This window comes from Polyodon spathula, chromosome 26 (assembly GCF_017654505.1).
Source record: "Polyodon spathula isolate WHYD16114869_AA chromosome 26, ASM1765450v1, whole genome shotgun sequence".
NCBI classification, from domain to species: domain Eukaryota; kingdom Metazoa; phylum Chordata; class Actinopteri; order Acipenseriformes; family Polyodontidae; genus Polyodon; species Polyodon spathula.
In genome coordinates, this window is record NC_054559.1 from 12,239,374 (window position 1) to 12,261,711 (window position 22,338).

Below are 22,338 nucleotides of genomic sequence, written 5' to 3' on the forward strand. Positions count from 1 at the left end.
AAAAAAACAACTTTAATCATATTCTGCTCTAAAGCACTGTTCAAAAGCGCTGCATTTACTGGACAAAGACAATCTCTAAAGCACAGCAAAGAGGACAATGGGGCCCACAGTGTTATGATTCAAATAATAATAATAACAACAACAACAACAACAATGAAAATGCGCAGGGAACGCCCACACTCTCATTAGGAAAGCTCTCCCCAAGTTGCATGCCTCGCTCAAATGCCTTTTCTGTCCCTAATTACAGCAGAACAAAGGCTCCCTCTCCACCCACTGTGTTTCAGGAGTCCTGAAGAGCTGCTAAAAAGTTTCCTTTCTACTGCCCAGAACACAACTCAAAACGCCTCCTTACCCTTTTCAGTCAAGCTAAGCAAATTGGACCAGAAATAACAGCATACAATGCCCTGTCATTATCTGACCGCAATAAAAAAAAAAAACACACAACATTCTGCACCTGAAAAAACATCATTTTAACCTCACACACTACAAGCACAGCTGAGTTTTTTACCAAATACCTTTTGATTTGCTGTTACCAAGACAGTGATTGGGTGGGGATGCTACTTTTGTAGAAAAACTAACACAAAACAACATTTAACGTAAACTGCAATGACAAACTTGTTTCCAGACAAGTACTTTTTTTGTTGTGGGCATTGTTTTGACTCTTTTGCTTCCTGGAGGTGACTAGACAGTATATAACCAAGCAGTCAACAGAAAAAAAAAAAACTGTGAGGAAAATAAGCTTAAAAGAAGAAGATGAAGGATTATTAGCGTGAGATTATTTCCCTGATATTTGCAGAACAAACAACCCGGGCCGTGGAATTAGAATCTGCAGCTGGGCTGTAAGCAGTGCCCTTGAGGCAGCGAGAAAATCAAAATCACCTTTACAAAGTGAAGTGCTTAAGCTAAACCCTAGAGCTTGCACTGGCTTGGAAGAATATTTAACAGTGCTTTTATTGGTCTAAAGGCACAGAGAAAAAAATGAAAGAAAATAAACCCCATCAATTCTGAAAACAATGCTTTCTTTCCACAGCTGCGCTGTCTAAGCACATCAGATTCTCGGCCTTCTTCAAAAGGCTGGTTTTCCTCTTTTTATTTCCCTAAATATTACTGTTTAACTCTTGAAATTCCAGCAAATTTTGAAGATTTATTTTCTACAAATGATGTGTTGGAAGAGACGTTGATCAGAGGTTGCTTTTCTGCTCCTCTTTCAAATTCCTTATATTAGAACTAAGGATGAGCAAATCTTAAAATCTTTCGATTCACTCTGTTGCAATCCTGGGACTTTCTGCTTTTAAATTAAACTAAGATAATATATTCAGACAACATCAATAGACCACCTAAAATGTCCTGATTATTTTTACAAAGCAGTCCCAAATCATACCTGCCCGAGCTCTCAATGGTGTTGAATGACACAAGAGAAAGTAAAATACACGCTCTAAAACTGTTTATCATACTTTAAGTTTTGTGTCATGGATTTGTCGTCTTTATCAAACCAACAACTCAGAACAAAGGATTTTATGCATGTCATGTCCTAAATTTTTTATAGAACAGTGTAGACAAAACGAGATTGCCGCTAATGAATCCTGTTGTGTATTTAATGTTTTATATCAAAATCGTCTCTTCTTCAAATACATTTGAGAGTGACTCAAGTATCATGAATAGGAAACTCCTACCCAGACCAAATCCAACCTGTCCGTACATTTTAAACCCTGTTTCGTGCACCTCAAAGCAAACGATAAGAATATTATTTTATTTGAGGGACACATATGTTCCTTGTACCTTAAAGGGTTAAAAGACAAACTTGAAACCATAGATGAAAACTGATAAAGATGTCACAGTTAACTGAATTTAAAAAAAAAAAAAAAAGTTGCCACATCATACAGGCAAATGGAAATGAGTTCAGATTAATCACAAGTGAATGCTGTAGCAGTGGATGGATGGGTGACTGAGTCACACTCAGTACCAGGATAATTCACAAGCAAACCCCTTCAGATATAAGGTTCTTAAAACAATAAAGTAAATAAAAAAAACATCATTCATGATCAACACAGACCGACTCCTGAAACAATCCCCTCGGATGCAAGGTAAGATTCATCCGTGTCAGTGGAAAAGGGAAAATATATGATTACTAGTTTTGAAATATTACTTTGCTCTGGGAAAAAATGGATTACACTTACATAAGTAGTTACATCTAATAATATACTTTATAACATTTCAGTGAAAACTGATTTCAAAACGCGCATGTAAGTGTTATTCTTAGGTTTTAAAAGCAAACAATATACTGTTAATGCAATTAAAAGAAAAGAAGATAGAGTGAAAGTCTCAGAAAGCCATGGTGGTAGCAAGACGAAAGCGAGAAGCAGAGGCAAGAGGCAGGGGAAGTAAAGGAGAGTATATGAGATACTGTATGAGAAAAAGAGAACTATACTGGCCAGGACCCTCCTGCCAGCTGTTTGTTTGGGAGCAGATATGAGGAAGGGTTAAGAATATGGTTTGCAAGGACTCCTTTAATACTACCAAAAGCTTGTGCAGGGGAACGCTGATGGCATTTTCAGTACATCTAAAATGTTTTATTGCAACACGAAAAGCCTCTGCATGACCCTGTGCACGCCAGGACAGCACATACACCCCACTGCCACTGATTTCAGCACTCCCAGACATCTTTCATCCTGTCCAACCTTTCTAAGAAAAGCAGAAATGCATTTCAGTGTAACAGCTTTGGAAGCAAGTCAAACTTAACTCTGAGCTTAATTGGTTTTCATCTGACATTAACTAGGTACACTCCCAAAGCCACAGATTCAGGTATAACTAACTAAGCTCACAGTAAAGCCTGGTAAGCAATGGGAGTTATCTGTTACAGTGTGGGTGATTTAGGAGTACCCTGTAATGCATGCTGTGAACCTACTTTACAGAAAGACAGAAAAAGACAAGCAGGTTTTGCTCTGTAGAACATTCATAGGATCACTCCCAATAAAAATAAATTATCTTCCATCTCCAGCTACACGAGAAACTCACTTCCATGAGGATAGATTGGCTCAGGCTGCATTCATTTGTTTACAAAAGTGAAAGGATGGAGGCTAGTGACGCGCGGGTCAGACCGTGGGTCAGGCGGGTTTGGGTTAGATACATTTAAAAAAAAAAGTTTGGATCAGGTTGGGTGCGGGTCAACATTAAATTTGCATCTATTTATAATGTCGACTACAAAAAGTGTTGACAATTTTGAAATAACAAACTACACTATATATTTCTAAATATTGTAATAATAATAACAATAGTATTTCAGTCTACTGTCTTAAATTGCTATCCATAGTTCTAGGACTAATGGTGTGTGTACTGGGCATGTGCGGTAACAAGGAAAAGCAATGAGCTAACTTCATGCAGTGTAGTCAGCACAGTTTAACCTTGTTAAGTAAAAAAATAAACAAATAAATATAATAATAATAATAATAATAATAATAATAATAATCTAGCAAATTCCATACTAAAACAATGGCTTCTGAAAAATCTCAAATTGTGGAGCAAATTTGCAGAGGTCATCAATGCGGAAAACGACGAGTACAAAGTCTTGTGTACAAATGTGCTTGCAGCGTGATGCCCTTTACAAGTATAACAGTCGTAAAACTGGGACTTCTAATACGTTTGTGGACATCAAATTAGCCAGTTCACCACAAACAGCAATGGCAGGGCAATCAAAATAGTGCACTTTCACGAACACGAATTCAAGACTAAATGTTGAACCGCATTTTGAGATTCGTTACCTTCATTATGCATCAAAAGACAAGCCTGTGTATTTTTTAAATATATTTGACAAATGTAAATGCATGATTGGCCATAGCTAAATGCAGTGGTTATATATGAGTCCTATAGTTATAAAACGATAGTAATTAAAAAGATAATGACCACAACATAACTTCAACTGGGTCGGGTTCGGTGCGGGTCAAGGCTTAACGGGTTCGGGTCAGAATATGACTGACCCACACATCACTAATGGATGCTACTGCTTTGTTTTTTTTGTTTTTTTGTTACTAAAAAAAAAACATGATACGAGAATATTAAAGCACGGAGAAACCTGGTCATCTCGGATGTGAATTATATGTTCACATCCACAATTTTGTGACATACTTCCACCTTATCCCAATTTGGAATTTGGCCCGTTTTGGGAAAGGGTCAGAAAAAACCTTTAGATTAATCAAAGGAAAAGGTTCCTCCTAGGTTCCAAAATCAAAGAATTGCAATGCTTATGCAGACAAAAGCCTTAAAAAAAAAAAAAAAAGAATTATATAAGTAATTACAAACATAGAAGATAACCTAAGTAACTTGGAAGAAGTTGAACTAGACAACAAAGAAAAAGATTTAAAGAAAGAGGACTAGATACGTAAGACTGAAGCAGAAGAGGATGACTTGCTACCAAGAAGACTTTGTTAGGTATAATTCACAGCTCCAGACTTTATTTGAATATAACAGCAATACAGCATGAATCAATACTGCTAGCATAATACAACAATGAAAATAAAAACAAACTCAACTGAAACATCAGCAAAGGTTAGAACTATGAGCTGCAGCAATGAAAAAAAAGACATTTCAATTAAACAAGAACAAAGAAAAGAGAAAACAGACAGGTTACTGGGGAAGTGGGATTATGATATAAAATCACAGGTATTACTGTGCTGTAAATTTACAAGAAAACAAGAGTGAGGGAAAGCGAGTGAGGAGATGGAGAATGTTTCTCAGTTAATTAGACAGAGCCCTGTGGGGAGCAGACAGTAGGGTTCATTATAATTAGAGGATTATTACCATCTCAACGGTTCCCAGATTCACCGCTTTCATTTGTACTGCCTAAGCAAGGCTCAATAGCATTACATTAATGAGAATGACAAAAATAAAGGTGTATCAGGTAAATGCAAGGTTAAAAATAGAAATGTCTCCCAAGACGTAGGCCTACTGCTCAGAAGCTTAGCTAAAATTGATGTCATTACAATGCAAATACATTCTAAAGCTTTAACCTTCAATATACAGTACTAAAGAATAATTGATTTAAAAAGTTTCCAGCGTTGACAAGAAAATGTTGGTTATGAGCTGGGATGGTCCTTGTGAGACTAAGCAGTCTAATATCCATCAAATGAATGAGGACGTGGTTGGAAGTCTTGGTCTACAATGGTCAGACGCTTGAGATGGAACTGCTTATTAAGTGAATATTTATTACTTGTTATAATACAGATTATTATATTAGAATACAAGAAAACAAGAATAAATGGAACTGATTAAGTGCCTGCTGAATTGCAAGGCCAACATACTTAGGCCTCTTGTATTTCCCACATGCATTAATGAAAATCATTTCATTCCAGCAGGCAGCTCTTTTTAACCAACCTGAGCCATAAAGTAGTGTTAGTTTATTTACTTCTAATTTAACACTTTCTTCCAGCAGTTCTTACTGAGCTGTGCTAATGCGATTACAAGGACAGGTCTCTGTGTGTGGGCAGGTGGGCAGGCAACACCGCGATCTCACGCTAATTACAAACCCACATAACTGCTGAGTTAAGTTTGCTTGCCAACTCACAGTACAGTAGTAGTGGAAACTTGGAGAATGATTTTGAAATTCTGCTGCACTAGCTTCAATCATTCACAGAGAAAGTTAACAGTGATGGGCTCTCTAGCCACCTGGCTACTTCAGATCAAATGAGTATGGGGCGTTGGGGGCGTGGGCTTTACTGGGAAGAGGTTCTCTTGATATATGTTAAGTGTGAGATACAAACAGGCAAAGATGAGATTTGATGACATTACTCAGGGCAGCATGCCACCAAATCTTGTACATTTCCCAGCAGTAAATGAAGCAAACAACTGTAGCGCACCTTAATATGAAACGGATTACAATAATTAAAAGGTCAGGAAAGAACATTATAAATATAGGTGACATGAGATGTGCGTGGGTCATGGTAACATCTCTAATCAACCTAATCTTATTTGGAAACACACAAGGTGTGTTTATTGATAAATGTTAAATATGAGGGAAAAAAAAAAAAGCCACCCAAGTAGGTTTACTTTTCTTAACATTCCTTAAATATTTTAGCACCTATCCGAAGGAGAGCTGAATTCTAGCATAGCACCAGTGGTTAAAGAAACAGGCTTGTAACCAGCAGGTTTCCAGTTCAAATCCCAGCTCAGCCACTACTCATTGTGTGACCCTGAGCAAGTCACTTAACCTCCTTGTGCTCCGTCTTTGGGGTGAGACGTTGTTGTAAGTGACTCTGCAGCTGATGCATAGTTCACACACCCTAGTCTCGTATCTTGCAAAGCGCTTTGTGACGGTGGTCCACTATGAAAGGCACTATGAAAGGCACTATATAAAAAGAAAAATTACATAAAAGGTGTGTGTCTGCATACGTGTGGACGCAATTGCGCTCAGTGGGTGGTATGTAGGTTGCAGATCTGTAAAAAGGAGACAGCACACACTCAGAAGATACTGTATAGCTCTTGTCTGCAAAGGGACACAGACAATGCTTAAGGTTGTACTTTTTATGCTGGCGATGTTAAGTCTCCAACATATTTAATAGGATGCAACTGTTAAAATGGAAGATCTCCACTAGCTGGTATTATGTGCTATGATAAAATCACATTACAATCATGGATAAAAAAAATATATATATTTTTGGGGTGCAGGGTGTAGGCAGTGCACTTTCTTGCACAATACTTATACCAGGCAACTAATGCCGGCTCAACCCACGAGATGATATTGTTCCACCTCCATCCCGAAATCTCAGTGCTGTAGAGACAGGTATGGAAATGCAACTCCAAGGTTCATTTGTCCTCCACTCTGGCCTCAAGCCTCCTGTCTGCAATCCTTTTTGTTGTGACTAATTGCCTCACATCCCGCTGTATGCCAAGCAATTCTGAGCAGAAAAAAAACAAAACTATTTTTTTTTTTTTAATTGGTAGTGTATGTCTCTTTAGTGATCCATCTCGTCTCTATTTACAGAATTTAGAGAAATGAAACCTGTCGCTGGGAGCTACATAGGTAGCTCTATCAATATGAAACAGTACCGTATAAAAAGCAATGGAATATGCCTTGAGACAATATGAACAGTCAGAAGCCACAATATGGAGCACTTGAAGGAGGCATCAGGGTTGTGAGGAATACTGAAGTCAGCTGCTTGATAAATTGCTGTGCATCGTTTTAGGTCTCACCTGGGATGTAGTTGACAGGAAAAAATCTAATAAACTAAAAAGCACCTGCAGCAGCTATTCCGTGACACTGTCAGTAACTGCTGACTAATTCAATACAAAGTATACTACCCATTGTCTATAAGGTCATCTCTACACTTTTCTAAGCTTGTCCATAATCGTGGCAGTGAAACTAGATAAATTCTGTGCTGCCCTTATAAAACCCTTCATCCGAAGGATTTTCCACTTTCTTCCTGTTGTTTTCTGTAAGGCCTTTCTCAGTATCTGATTGCATCTCTAGGACAATCTTACTAACACTGTGCTCTCAGATGAAATGCTGGTGTTATTTGAGGGTAAAGTTAGACTCTCTTCCGGTTTGTATCATGGGAGTGTTTAATAATCTGTTCGATGCACATTTGTGTTCTGGGAGCTGCTCTGGTTCTATGTAGCGATTTGTGGTTCTTGAGTCTATATTAAACTGTTATACACAGAAGCTGGGGGAGGGAGCTGGCAGAGGAGTTGCAGGGCGGTCCAGGGGGCTCTTACCTCAATGAGCTTGCGCTCATAGCTGGCGGCCAACTCCTCCGAGTCCCCGGCCGGTTTAGGCTCAGGGATGGGCGGCTCTCCATCGCAGTTCCTCAGCGTCGGGAGCACTGGGAGGGGGGAAGAGAGGAGAGGTTACAATCAGCTGGCCGTACAGAGAGCAGAGAGGCGGTGGAGGGTGTATGTGTGTATTTACATGGTAAGAGATATGAGAGAGTTCTAATTAACATTATTCCAATGATGAATAATTTTGTTGGTTTAACATCATTCCTGCAGAAAAAAGGGTAACGTCGCCCAACCGTCTGCTGGGTTAAAATTCCCTGTTGGCATTCTAACTGGTATCTAACTGTGATGTAATCATCTGTGAGTTGTTTTTGAATACAGTGTAAAGAAGGCAGAGCCTCAACACTTTAATATGATGAATTGAACAGGGCCCAGCATGTTTTGGGAAGGGACAAAAATGATTAACGCCTTCTCTATCTTGTCAGTAGTATACACAGCTGTGCACCTGATAATCCAGTTCCTACTAGTCAGCCCTCAATCAAAGTCAGCCAGTCCTGGCCATTGTGATTGAAACTGACTTGCAATAGGAAGATGCAGTTTTTTCTATATTACAAAATCGAATTTGCAGTAAAAAATAAATAAACTGATGTGTGTGAGTAGCAGTTGCCTGACTGCGGAGTGCGTACGTGTCTGTGTGTCTTTGTGAGTGTATCCTCGCTCTCCCATTACAGAGCCAGTGGGCCTCCAACACCAATTAGTGCTTTATTAGGTTCCATTCTACATGACTCCAAAGAAAAATCTCCACTGAGAACTTGTGGGTAGACTGCAATAGCATTGCCAAGCTGTTAGGGCAAGAACACAAGCACAAGTTAACCCCAGAACTGACTGGGAAATTGATTCATCTCCCCCTCCTAAAAATCACCATCTAATACCTAACTCTTATTAACAAATGCAAGAGTTGTCTCCCAGCCAGCCTCTATGTTTATTGATGTGGATTCCTGTTCGAAAAAATTCAGCTCCAATAATAAAATAAATGTAAAAGTGGGTTTTATGGGTTTGGTAGGAGAAGAACAGCACACAGTCATTTGCTTAATATATACTTAAGCTTTATTTGTACACGTATTCTTTTTTTTTTTCCTGCTTCGATGCTTCCTTCTCATCAGTCTTGATTCGGATAACGCCAGTACAGCAGACTGATCTCTGGAAACAACACTTGTGTGGGCGAATGGATGCTACAGTCGTTTTCTTTCTAATTTTCTATCAGGTTAGGAATGACAGCTTTCTGATAAACTACTCTGCAACAGTGCTTCTCCTTTTAGTGCCCTCAATTAGGTCAGGTGATAACACTCACACACACACACACACACACACACACACACAGTTTGCTAACACTGAAGTGCGACTTGGATTTGAAAAAATATGCTACAGCTACAAAATTAAAACTAAGAGAATAAAACCACAATTTCAAACTGAGTAAAACGAACAACCCACTAGCACAAAATGCTGACAGATCAATGATTCCTGTTTGTATTTCCCTTCTGCATAATTACAGGCAGACAATACCCGGTGTTTGCCAAATATCAACACACTTGTCCTTAGAAGAGACGCCCCACATACAAAAGTGCATTGCATTCAGTCCACTTGTACAAAAATTCTTAATTCCAAAAATAATATTTAGATGGTGGAAGTAGGATCCTGGCAAAAACACTTGACAGGGTAGACATCAGTGGCCACAATTCTAGACCTCTTGACCTCTTGCACAAAGTTCACAAAAACAGTGTCTTGTTAAATTGAGCAAACAGCAAAACCAAGGTATCAGGGTTAGAGGTTAAGCAACCTTGCCCCTCCTGCTGTCTCAAAGATTAAAGAAGGTCATGGGCCATGGACTTCCTGTGATAACTTGACTCACCCCTGCTTACCAAGGGGCGTGGAACAGCTTTTATAAACAGAAAATCCACAACTGTGTGAGAAAATACTAAGGATTTCTTCCAAACACATAAAGACTCAAGGATGCTGGGAATAGCCAAGTGTTTTTCACAAACACAATCTCTTTCAGTTATTAGAGAGAGAGAGAGAGAGAGAGAGAGAGAGAGAGAGAGAGAGAGCCTACAGACCCCTGGCTATTCTGTATCTCTGAGAATATCTGCCTTCAGGTTATACTGCATAAGGCCAAACCAGAAGCAAACAACAACAAAGACTGATACCTTGACATTTCTCAAAGTAGTAAAATAAAGTTAAAAAAAAAAAATGAAAACAGTAGATCTTGACTCTCTATAAACACAGAACCCTTCAATGCACTTCTGATTGACTGGATTGTAGGTTTGCTATGACATGTAGCATCGGTTCTGAAGACAAGGGCCTGTACTGCCTTATACAGATCCTGATGTCTTGCAACAAGAGGACTGAAAGAACTGAGCAAGAGCCTGAGCAACAGTACACGTTTCAAGTACTTTTGGGTCGCTAGTTGATAAAAAAATAAAAAGCACTCATTTTATAACAATCCAAGCAGCACGCCTTTCACAAACGAACTGGCCAATTGCTTTCCTGCGAGAGAGATAAATCCAGAGAGCCATGTTAAACTGACTGTGGCAAGGCTGTGGCTGTCAGGACCCTGGCTTACCTCCAGGTGCAGCATCGACTAGCGGATGTGACTAAGCTATCATCAACTCCCATCTGCCCTTATTCGAAGTGACCGCCATACCTTTAAATGCCTCATCTTGACTGTAATGAGCCTGGGGCTCCAGTGACAGAAAGGACGCTGCACAGACCTACCTAGGGAGCTCATTACTGTTATGAGTCTGACTATGTCAACGTTCTTCAATTGGCAGCCCTTCCGTCTGGCACGTTGGATTTCAGCTGCAGTGCTGCCAACTGGGCAGTTTATCCGCAAAATTGGGCTGTTTTTAATTATGTTTTGTGGGAGAAAATGATGTTAGGCAGGTTGTCTATTTTTTGGGTATTTTTTTTTCTTTTGACATGAAATCTCTAAGATCCAATCAGAATCAGAGTAAGAGCAGCACACACAGTTTCCATTGTATCTGAAAATAAATAATTTAATAGAGTGCATCTTTAAACAATGAAAGTAAATAACAAAGTCTTGCTTTTTTGGGGGGGGGGGGCTGGCATATTGCTGATCCAGGAGACACAGCCAACGGCTTCTGCAAATACTCCAGCGTCTCAATAACACATGCAAAAACAATGAAACATATTAACAATGCTACCCCACGTTCTACCTTGAATAAAATAACAAACTGCTTCCAAGTAGCACCCGTGTTGCAGGTTAGCGTCAAAAAGAGAAGGGCAGAATTTAAACGCACGTTTCTAGTGGTAAAGCACACCGCTATTTCCAGCTGTGGAGTGCTTGTGTGAGATCTTCAAAGACATTGTGAATGACACAAACTGCACCAAATCTCAAAGACACCCAGCTGTACAGAATAAAGTGCACAGCAGTGATACATTCAGTCCTGGGGCCATGCTTTTAAAAATAAATTTTAAAACATTTTATTACGGTTTCTTTCAGAAGTAGGCAGGTTTTTGTAAAAGTAGCTGTCCTTCATTACATATGCTAGTTGCAGATACGCACAGTTGAAAGGTCACCGCTATCTACAGGGCATTTGTGTCCCCTAACAGGCGATATTTATTCAGATTCCTCTCCTGTCTTTCCTTAAGATTGCTGTTTAAATGCTTGCTGTTCACCCTGGTACACTTCTGACACCGAATTATTGAATGTATTTTATGCATGCCCACACAAAGTGGGGTGTACCCCCCTCAACTTCTTGTTCAGGTCCCCCTTCTACCTCATCATGGAAAGTCTGGCACCGCTGTCATGGCTAATTTGCCATGCCACGTCCGCCACTGATTGGCGCGCTTTCATTACTTAACTTGCATGCTTGGTGCCTAGTAATGCTTCGAAAACAAAGCCAGTGTGAGCGACTGTCCGACTTTTTAGACAGAGAGAAAAGAAATTAGATGGCCATTTTAATTTAAAAGTTTTAAGAAAATTAAGATTAATAGCATGCAGTTTTAGTAGCATTACAGTGATAAATACATTTGCTTTATATTTGTATTATTAAATGGCAATCATAAATCGCCCCACCACCACCACCCACCACACGCACATTATGAGCGCACTGTGGCCCCCTCAAGATTTGGACATTGCCTTATCTGGCCCTCCAGTGAATGTAGCCCAGCCAGAACAGTTTGAGCAAGCTCTTACCAAATTTCAATGACGTAGAGGCATAAACTGGTGCTGAATGAAAGGTAACACACAAATGATATCGTCCGAACATTGGCCTATATGCAATCACAGCTTTGTAAAAGTGATGCATTAGTAAATCTCTTCCACCCTGCATGCATTAGCATCTTGATGACAACAACTCCAGGCTAATTGCAATGCAGTAATCAAGCTAAACTACCGTCATTTCTGAATTATTCACTGACTGTTTCAACTGCATCTCTTTTTATTAAAGCTAGCACCTGATTACTTCAGAGACTGCATCTGCTTTGGTAACTCTACATTACTGATCACTGCTATTATGATCATTTTAAAATGGCTAGGTAATTTCATACAGAGACATAACGATCACACAGGATATATTCGGGATACACGAATAAAAGGAACTCTTTTTAATATAAACAGCAAGCGCTGTAGGTGGCTGCCAGGAAAACAACGAATTCCCTAAACAAGCCGGTGTGGAAACTACGAACCTAGAAAAATTTACTATCTTCACTATCAAAATCAGACACTAGGACACCACTATCCCTATATAAGCTTTCAAAAAGGTACCCAATCCGACAGTTAGGCGATAATGCTGCATACAATTCTAAGTTACCAAGCATCACCATTTTGTGTTTTTTGTTGTTTGATTTTTTTGGTTTTGCTTTAAAAAGTCTGTACTGTATAAAAGATAACAGCAAAGTCACTGGAACTTAATCCTCTCACAGAGGATTTGAATACAAATCATTAAATCATGTTAACCTGTCTTGTTTAACACTAAAACTACCAAGGGTTGCGTTCGAGACATGTAAAGGCAGTGCCAGCGAATTGTCAAATGCAGAAACAGATCGCCAGCACTCCATTTGGGAACTGTACAGTGTATTGGATCAACACTTTGTATTATTTATAAGGAATGCATGGGCAACAAATTATATATTGCACTTAGCCAAAAAACTTTGTCAGAAACATTTTGAACAGGAGACGACTTCGATGCAGCAGCAAGCGACAACGATGCCAGGTAAGACACTCTTTACCGTTGTGCCCAATATGCAAAAGCAGTGTGTGGAAATGGCACTGCATGTGGATTGTGCAAACACATAGGCTTCTTTGAGAACACGATGTGCTGTTGCCATTGTATAGAAAATCCATTTATGTTCAAATGTTTGTTTTTTATGGAAATAGTTTCAGTTATTCCAAACAACTAACCTCATTACAACAACCTCAAAATCTTCCTACAAGAAAAAAGAAGAGCCCATTGGAGATCTTCAGTGGAAAATCAAACAGGTGACTGCTGCTTAGGAACAATTAGAGCTGGCTTGTGTTCTCAACTGCTTACAAAAGAACAAAATCAATAGATTTGGACAGCATGACAGTGATATTGACAGCCACCTCACAGGCTATTAACACTCCCTCTGCCTATCACCGACCCTCATAGAGAACACAGCTCAGCACCAAGCCAGTGAGTGTCTGTCTGTCTGTCTGTCTCTCTGTCTGTCTCTCTCATGGGTCTATTTAAATCCTATACATTTTTTTTTACTAAGTGATTGGATTTTATTTTATTAAAAAAATAAACTACACCATAAAGGTCTCTTCTTCAGATGAGGGGGAATTACAGTTAAAGTAAAAACAAAATATTTTGGGAATCGCTGGGGAAAAAAAACTCAGCAGGAGAATCTCTGATATGCCAGTGTGAATGTAGCCCCTCTACACTGGCATTTGACATAATGTACACCATTTTTGGTACAAGGAAACTGTCAAGGTCACGAAACTAGTGACAGACAACGTTCGGAGCCCATAAAATAGACTTAAATGTTAGCATTCATTTAATTTTTCTTTCGCAAAACGTGGTGCACATTCGCCATGTCAGATGCATGACATTTCATAAATCAAGTGCTTCCTTAAAGCATGGGACTTGTCTTAAAAGACCATCTCTAGGAACCAGCCACTGGAAATTCATTAGCCAACTGTGTTTATTATCTCTGGTGAATGGGTTTGTGAGACAAGTAATTTTCAGCCTAGGTATTTACCATAATACAGTGTCAGATTGCTTTATGGAAATCAAGTATGTATAGCTTCCTCTGTTAGAAATCAGGGACACTGATTTGAAGATTGTCGAACATACAGTGTTTTTCTAAACAGACATACAAAGTGATTATAAAGTAATTTCTCCATGTTGTGCTGCTGTTGTGGGAAAACTAACAGGTGGCTGCACCAAACGACTGATGAGCACACAACACTGCCTGCACTGGATATCATGGAGTGTCCCTTTTACCCGGTTTTAAAGTGGCTTCATAATCATTCCACATTTTAACATCAGACCTTTAGTTTTGAAAACCCAACCTTCAACTCAACAGCACATTGATGCAGACAACTCTTCATTTTCTGTCACCTGATCGCCATTACGGTCTCACCATTGTGATTGAATATAAAAGCAAAGGAAAACAGCCGGTCGCTATTGAAATACATTAGCAAGTGTAATCTGCCGGTTTTTGCATACATTGATGATTTTGACAGACACAGTGATATTTCTGCTGGTGCGATAGTCAATGGCATTATGTCCTTATCATCCTCTATCAGAGGTCTATTAGAATAGCAAATGAGATTAAATAGTGGTGAATGGGATTTATTATTGTCACTCACATTTATCATCTTTGTAATAGAATAGAGGTGCCAATACATGTCAACGAACACCCCATGGAAATGCACAACGCAATCTGCTTGAGTTTTTTATTCCTTTGTCTGAAAGACACGATATTTGGAGAGGACATCAAAGTAAATACAACGCATTTCAGCACAAAGACAGTGTCATTAAATTCCACAGAGTCTGACAAGTTCTAGCTAGCATAAGAGCATTCAAATAAAAATCAAGAGGTACAAAATTCACAGAAGCCCTGATACGATACACATCACAATACACAAGTCATGTTCCAAAATGTTAACTGATCACCCTTGCTTGCAAACTCTCCTACTAACTAGCAACTAACTTGTCTGTTTTCTCTACAGATCTGCACAGCGGAAGGCCTGAAGGGTAATGAATAATTTTAAAACTGTTCTTTTTCTGATCTACAGGCTGAATCATCTCTCATTACTCCTTTTGTTTCCAGGACAGTAATAAAGTATATCCCCCGACATATTGCTTTTCAGGTCTTAAAATGCTGCTATCTACCTGCACTGTACGTTCACTGTGTCCACAGCCCAAATGTATTTGCTATGCAGTTTCTGTCCCTGCCTAAATAGTTAGCTGCTTGAGAACCTCTATTCATGAACTGGAGAGACAGGAAACCCATTCTCTACCTCGAGGATCCAAGGGACTGAGGGACACACCACGCACTTTGTGTAAAAGATGAGCACAGCTAAACATAACTGTAATGTTTAAATATTCAACACCCAAGTATCTTTCTGGTTTTAGAGTACAAAATAACCTTGCTTGTATCTCAACAGATTAGAAAAAAAAAATGTCTGCAGAGGAAAAAAGCTTTTCCTGAGCTTTAGTTTCTCTCTCTCTTACTTAATCCCTTTCTTTGATGGTGTGATCTTTTTTCTTTTTTTTTTTTTTTTTTTTTTTTTTTACAAACTGCACTTTATAAAAAAAAAATTAGTAAAAGAATACAAAAAGAACCGAGATGAATGTAAAATCGAAAAACAGTTAGTAACCCTAAACGTTTAACTACACTAATGGCTCAACATCCTGTTGAATTGTGTTAAAAATGTTTGATTCAAGAATCCTTTTAAGATGCTATCTGCTCTGTCCTATACAATTGTAAAACCTTCTTCATACAAAGGAAAACCTCTGGGTGCTTGGCAGTAATAACATGTAAAGCCACATTCTGTAATGAAGATATACAGCACTTTGTGTAACGCAGGAAAAAATCTTGCATTGCCATGTTGAATTTGCTTTGCTGGAAGGAGATACAATAATATAATAAGGGAAGATTAAGAGCCTGTTCGGTAGCTTTTATGTGTGTAGTATTCATGGGTCACTTCACAAGCCCAGCCCATTCAGTTTGTCTCATAGTATACTTTCTAGAATATAAACCCCAGATCTAAGTCCTTAAAACCAATCGAAACCAATACTTTAAGAGCTGTACAGAAACCAGGACCAGAGGACAGAGTAGGAAGTTAAGAAATGATCAAAACACATTCCCCAGGCACAAATGAAACCCACACAGGCACAGGTGCTGTTGAGATTCAGCCAAACTCCTATAATTGCGAGTGAAGATAAATCAACCTCAACTTTTCTTGCCGACTTAACTTCTGCTGACAGATTTTGTGTAGCTGAAAGTGAAGTTAACAAGCAGAGGCGTGTCAAAACATCAAAGACGAAGCAACTTAATTACTAACCAGCCGTGGCCAGCCGCTTTCGTTTCCTACCGAACACTTCGCAAAAGTGTTTCTGCGATTTAATTATTGATAACTACTTATCACAAATTGCCATCCCAACAGTGTTCAGCCTCCAGCCATGATTCATATTTTACTGCATATTGAGTATCGTTGCCTCGTTACACCCTTCAGTGTGGGACCACAGGATTCACAGCTCCAAGGCTACACTGCAAGCTAAATCTCAAGGGGTGTGCACAGGCAGTCCACTGACAAAGGCTACAGAAAGGACCAGCTCACTGTGGTCAATGTCATGTGGCTGGTTACTCTCCAGCTGCCTACCCTTATCTCCCATGCTTGTTTTATATCTCAACGAGTTTCCTTCTGGTTTTAAACTTGTGTTCAGTGCCTTGATTCCCAGCATCAAATATTGTGTATGAATTTCAAAACCATTGAAAGACCGTGCAAGCTGCTTCAATAATAATCTTGTTACAATGTGCATATGTTTGAGCATGTAAGTACTGGCAAGCCATTGCTACCATTACTCAAAAATACAGATTAATATATTTATAAACCTATGAGCACCACTATATGTGTGTTGCAGAAAGATGAAATTGAAACAGCCTCCACTATCTGGTTTTGCATACAATTTTGAAATTCTCCTGAAAACACACCAAACCATATCTCCCAACGCACCACTCTGGAGTGCTATTAGATAAAGCTGTTCCAGAAAAGCCCACAAACACAACACACTCCCCACAACACGCTGAGGAGCTGGAGAAGCAGAGTATGACCACGTTTGTTCATGAAACCCTAACTAGCAGCCTGTCTGCTGAGCTTCCAGCCTCGTCATTAACATGCTGAATCCCTCTCTCCTTGCCATACGCTGCCATGTTCTAGTCTGCTAGAGAAATGCCTGGATCGCCTCCAGATTTGGGTTGCTGCTTAGCAGCTGTTTCAGTTTTCAGTTCCTCAAGTTAGTAAAAGAAATTACAGTAACCTGATTAACATTCATTTAATCTTATGCAAATATTTAGCTGTCTGTAGGTAAATCCGAGTTTCTAGGCATTCACATCCAATTTTTTTTTTTTTTTTTTTTCTCTTTTTATCAGCCTTTTTTCGTGTTTTCAACACTACAGGCAGTTAGCAGCATAGTGATCACTGTGCCGGTGCTGTATCTTAATCCAGTGAATTTCTCAGACTTTTTTGAAAAAATAACGAATACTTTAACTTGTCCAGCAAGTGCCTGCAATAAACCTTCCATCCTGGTTACTTGCTTATGCAAATCCCTGGTATTTATTCTGTACTACATAAAAACATCATACAAGGACATGGCCCATAACACCCAATGTATCCTATTTAACTGGACCTTAGCAATTTACCAACACTGTTGATACAAATTAAGCGTAACCAGGAAACGTTCCATCTACTGTGTCCATGTAATATCTGGAATGCTGGTCCAGACTATTCAATCAATAAAAGAAAAAGAAAATAAACAACACTGGTTCATTTACAATGATATAATTTACAACTTGAAAAACGAACCCATCAATAAATGGAGTGTACATACAATCAATGCAGATAATGACAAACTCCATTTTTTGATATCACTCAACAGTGATATTACATATCAGTTGGATTGCACAATGACTGTCGTGGGTCTGGTTTTAAATGTCAGTTTGCAGGACCTCCAAAGTTTGACACTGAAATGGACTCCAGTCTTTCTGTCAGCATGTTTAATCAAAAGAGAGCTCCTGAACAGCAAAACATTTTTTGTAAAAACTTCCACGTGCATAATAGATTCGCTTGAAGAAAGGTTATTTTTTTTTTTTTTTTTTTTTTTTTTAAACACAGCCAGTTTCTTTTTCATTGAAAAAACTTCAGCTCACATAAGCAAAAAAAATAAGACAATGGAACTTCACAAGAAACATGGAAGAGAATGAGAAGTAAACAACTCTGCCACCTAGTGGCCCAACGGATGCTAGCCGATCAGAGCACTGTTTTCAATGCAAGTAAGCCTGTAAGTAGAGTAACTAAGGATACAAGAAAGGTTCAAATGAAATCCAGATCCCTGTACAAAACACAAAAGCAGCCTTCCTTAATTTCGAATGTATTTAACGAGAATCCAGTGACAGGTTTAAATTAAAACATTCCAAAGCTCCAGTTGCATCAAGCAGTCACTAGACCTAAATCTAATAGTGTGGTATGTGCTTTACTGGAGAGGGAGAAGATAGAAGCTCTGGGATCAATATGGAAGTACCCCTCTTTCTGTGAAGGCAGTCATTCTCAAGGTAACGGACAGCCAATGTTTTGATTGATACAGTACACGTGCACAACCTTATGAAACGGGAGAATCAAACTATAGTTATTTTTATCCAGACACTGTTTTTCACCTTTTGTTTAGATGTGGGTTGAGGCTACCAGAACTCGTTTCATTTGTTGGTTCCCTGGCTGGATCTGCCCCAGATTTGGATCAAATAAATTTTACTAATCCAGAAACTGTCACATACAATTTTAATTGCAACCACAGTGCACGAGGAAAGAATGATATAGGAGTATAAGATTTTTTTTTTTTTTTAATTACACATTGAGCCAAAAATGTTAATTCAAGCCACAATACGCGCCTGTGCCTTTACAATTTTAATTATGATGCTTTCTTTCAAAAGAAGCCGATGATGAATTGGTCAAAGCGAATAATATTTGCTGGCTCTATAATCAGGGTTCTCTATCTCAACACGTGTCAGCCTAAATTTATAAAAATAACAATAATAAAAAATATAGAAAAGTTCACTGCTTGTCTATTTTTAGGCTAAGAAGTGTCTGTCTCCATGGTAACACTTACAATAGCCTTGCTGAGCTGTAAAACAGCAATTATGTTGAGCAATAAAACCCACTGAAGAGTACATGTAGACTCTTTGATCTCCGTTTCACAGATTGTGGTTTTCTTAAACCACAATCTCACGCTTTACTGCTGCTCCAAAGATGCATAGATGCACATTGAAATGCATCTCATCAAAAATGATCCTATCTTTCACTGGAATCAGATATATTCAACAGCAGTTCCCCGGTTTTTAAAATTGCCTGTTTGCAACACAGGGACATTAGATTCCCACTGCATATCATTTTGGTCCATTCTACATTTTAGTTGCATGTGACCAAATACAGGTGAACGAAGTGTGAATACTTAACTCAATAATTCCTGTTCATGTTGACCTAACATGCATCTTTGCATTGATCTTCCTTTATGTGGTGCCTGGAAGATGAACTGGAAGGGCGGCAGTGAAATATCTTCCAGAAGTGATCAGTAAACTGGGTTCATAAAAAAAATACCATTAAAAAATCATACACACCTGTGCACCTTTTTATACAGGACCTCCTAAATGTAGTTAATATTTGGAAAGATTTACCAGAATCCGCACTGCAATCCAGTTTCAGATAAACTCACACTCTGCATCTACATGCAGGTAACACTTCAGTAACTACATTTAAAAACACAGATACAGTCTTCCTTTTATCTTCCAGTTGGTTCATTCTACATTTCAATTCTTCAAATGAACCACATTCAAGTAATTCACAGTAGCCAGCTGCAACTAATTGCAGGCTTTCGAATTGAAAGCCCAACAATTTGAAGGGTTTCTTTAATAAAATGAATAAAAAGGATTCATTGCAGAATGTTTTTTAAAAAACGTGTTGCAAAGCACGTGGGTTAGTGCCAGCGAAAGCCTGTAACTGTGTAATGCGACCATCCTTGTGTTGACTAACAAGCTTTGAACAACAAATGTCACTTGAACCTTGCAGCTTTGTTATAATGTCCTGCATTTAAAATGAAGCTGTAAGCACTTTTTAAATGAGAAAATAAGCCATTTTTATCTGTGTAACGCTTGGACCACACAGCCACTACTGTTTTCACAGGATAAAGGCCGGTCTTCAAACTCGGTATAAAACCTGCAAGAACACCATTATTCCATCATTGGGTGTCACAAAATAGTATACCATTAACAGTTACTTAGTCATTTTGTTTGGCACTGGCACAGTGGACTGCTAGAGTGGTAACCACATTCAGCTAACTGAAGGTCACCCAGGTTCTGGTTTCAACTTATTTCCTTTTGACTAGAACAGCTGCTTCTCCTCTAACTTGGAGATGAAGGACTGCTACTCTGCCGTTTTACCAGAGGTGTTTTAATAAAGTCACTTTGTATCTGCGTGTTAATTAGATTTTTCTTAATGACTTAACGCACGTAACCAATGCATAGCTCAATATAAGCAAGCGGGCGGTTCCTTGATTTCCCCAAGGAGACTTGCGGATGACTTCGTGTCAATGTGTTTTCCTGATGAAGCATTCTGAATGAGATGCAGAACTGTTCCATTATACCCACATTTAAGAGGATGGGATAGATACTAACCAGAAGATATCCACATACCATTTTATTCCCAGTGGTCTACCTTTGACAGCTGCCAAGTTGCACTGCTCTTAATACTTTTCAAATTAACTCTGGAAACACTGTATGTGGCGGTTTAATGTGTAGCTGGATGAGATTTTGAATTTGGATCCTTCTGAGTTTGAGGATAATAATAGATCCTGTGGTGCAACTGTACTTTAAAATCCTAGGTGTCCCAGATAAACTCCAAGACAAGTTTGGGTTTAAACAACATCTTGCCTGGCTGCATTATTCGTTTTAATTCAAAACGTTCTCACTTCGCTAACCCCCCAGCAAGACGCTGTTGCATCTCAGCATATCAATCTTGTAAAAACATCTTTAAAATATTAAAAACACACTACGGGAGGCATATTAAAATGTTGTTTACTTGCTAGGTATTGATTAAAATACTCACCAGCACTGAAGAGGTCAGGTAACAGGATTCGCAGCTCCGACAATGACAACCACCTGTCCAAATTAGTGTAAACTGACCCACACACAAAAACAAACCCTGACCCACATACAAAGACAAACTCATCCCAGTGCACTGACACACTGCCTCTTCAAGCACCCTGAGTATGTATAAACTAACATGCACACACCGTGTATAACAGGCCTGACTGAGCTGAATTTACCATACCCCATGTTTACTACACTATCAAAAATTTCAGTGTTCTACACACCATGTGTCTGTTGTCATAAAACCGACTTCAAGTTTGAACAACTATTTAGATACGCCAGGTCTGCAGACACTTCTTGACAACTCCCTGCCCTCCAGCACCAGGCCATGGTTGCAGCCGAGTGACAGCTTTCTGCTCGTCAGCTGAAGCTGGCACACGCTGCCACCTTATGTGACCATGTCGTCTAACTAAATGTGTCATTGTTGCAGCCACTCGGTTCAGTGCCTGGACGCACACTGTCCTGCTCTGCGACTGAAGATGATGAAGCTGCTTCAGGCTTCGCAAAGCAGGAACATCCCTTGTTGGGTCTGTGGATGACCTTTGATTCCAACATAGCGTCACTCATTACTTTATTGGATTTATTACTTTACTGGATTGCTACATACATCTAAAATGGTTAGGTTTTCCCAGTGAAGCAAAGCTTACATAAAGTTATTCTTTTCTTTTCTGTACACCAGTAGTCTCACCTAAAAGAGGTCAAACTGCCTGGAAAGGCTGCTCTGGAGAGCTTCCTTTAACATAGCATGGTAACATGTATCATTTTAACTAATAGAAAAAAATCTTTAAACATCGGAGATAGGAGATGTAAGCGAACAACTGGCAACATGACCTTATTTAAATCACAAGCTCTTTAATTTCCAGTTATTTTATTAGGAATAAATACGTTTTTAAGCGAGGGGTGAGACAAAACAGCAAAGAAAGAAAAGCAGACAAAATATGTTTTTCTTCAGAACTCAGTAATCCTCTTAGTAGCTACAGATGCCACCAGGCAGTAAACCAGAGGGCATGCACCAACACTGCCACAGGGATGAGAAAGACAGCCGACAAAGCAGAGAAGAAGCTCGGGGCTGGGATTCACAGTCACTGTGTTTTATCTGAAATTAAATCACATATCGCTGTAATAGGGGAAAGAAAGAAAGAAAGAAAGAAAGAAAGAAGAGAGGAAGTTTTTTTTGGTTTTATTTAAATACAGAATAGATTTTATACAACATTCAGCTGAGTT

The 22,338-nt window shown here is 39.0% G+C and overlaps 1 protein-coding gene across 1 annotated transcript in view; it reads right to left on the reverse strand.

Moving 5' to 3' along the window:
• snx29 (sorting nexin 29) overlaps positions 1-22,338 on the reverse strand; it is a 111,076-nt gene that overhangs the window by 62,849 nt on the left and 25,889 nt on the right. Inside the window, exon 15 of the mRNA XM_041229152.1 lies at positions 7,705-7,811. Coding sequence (XP_041085086.1) covers positions 7,705-7,811 — 107 coding nt within the window. The remainder of the gene's footprint in view (positions 1-7,704; positions 7,812-22,338) is intronic.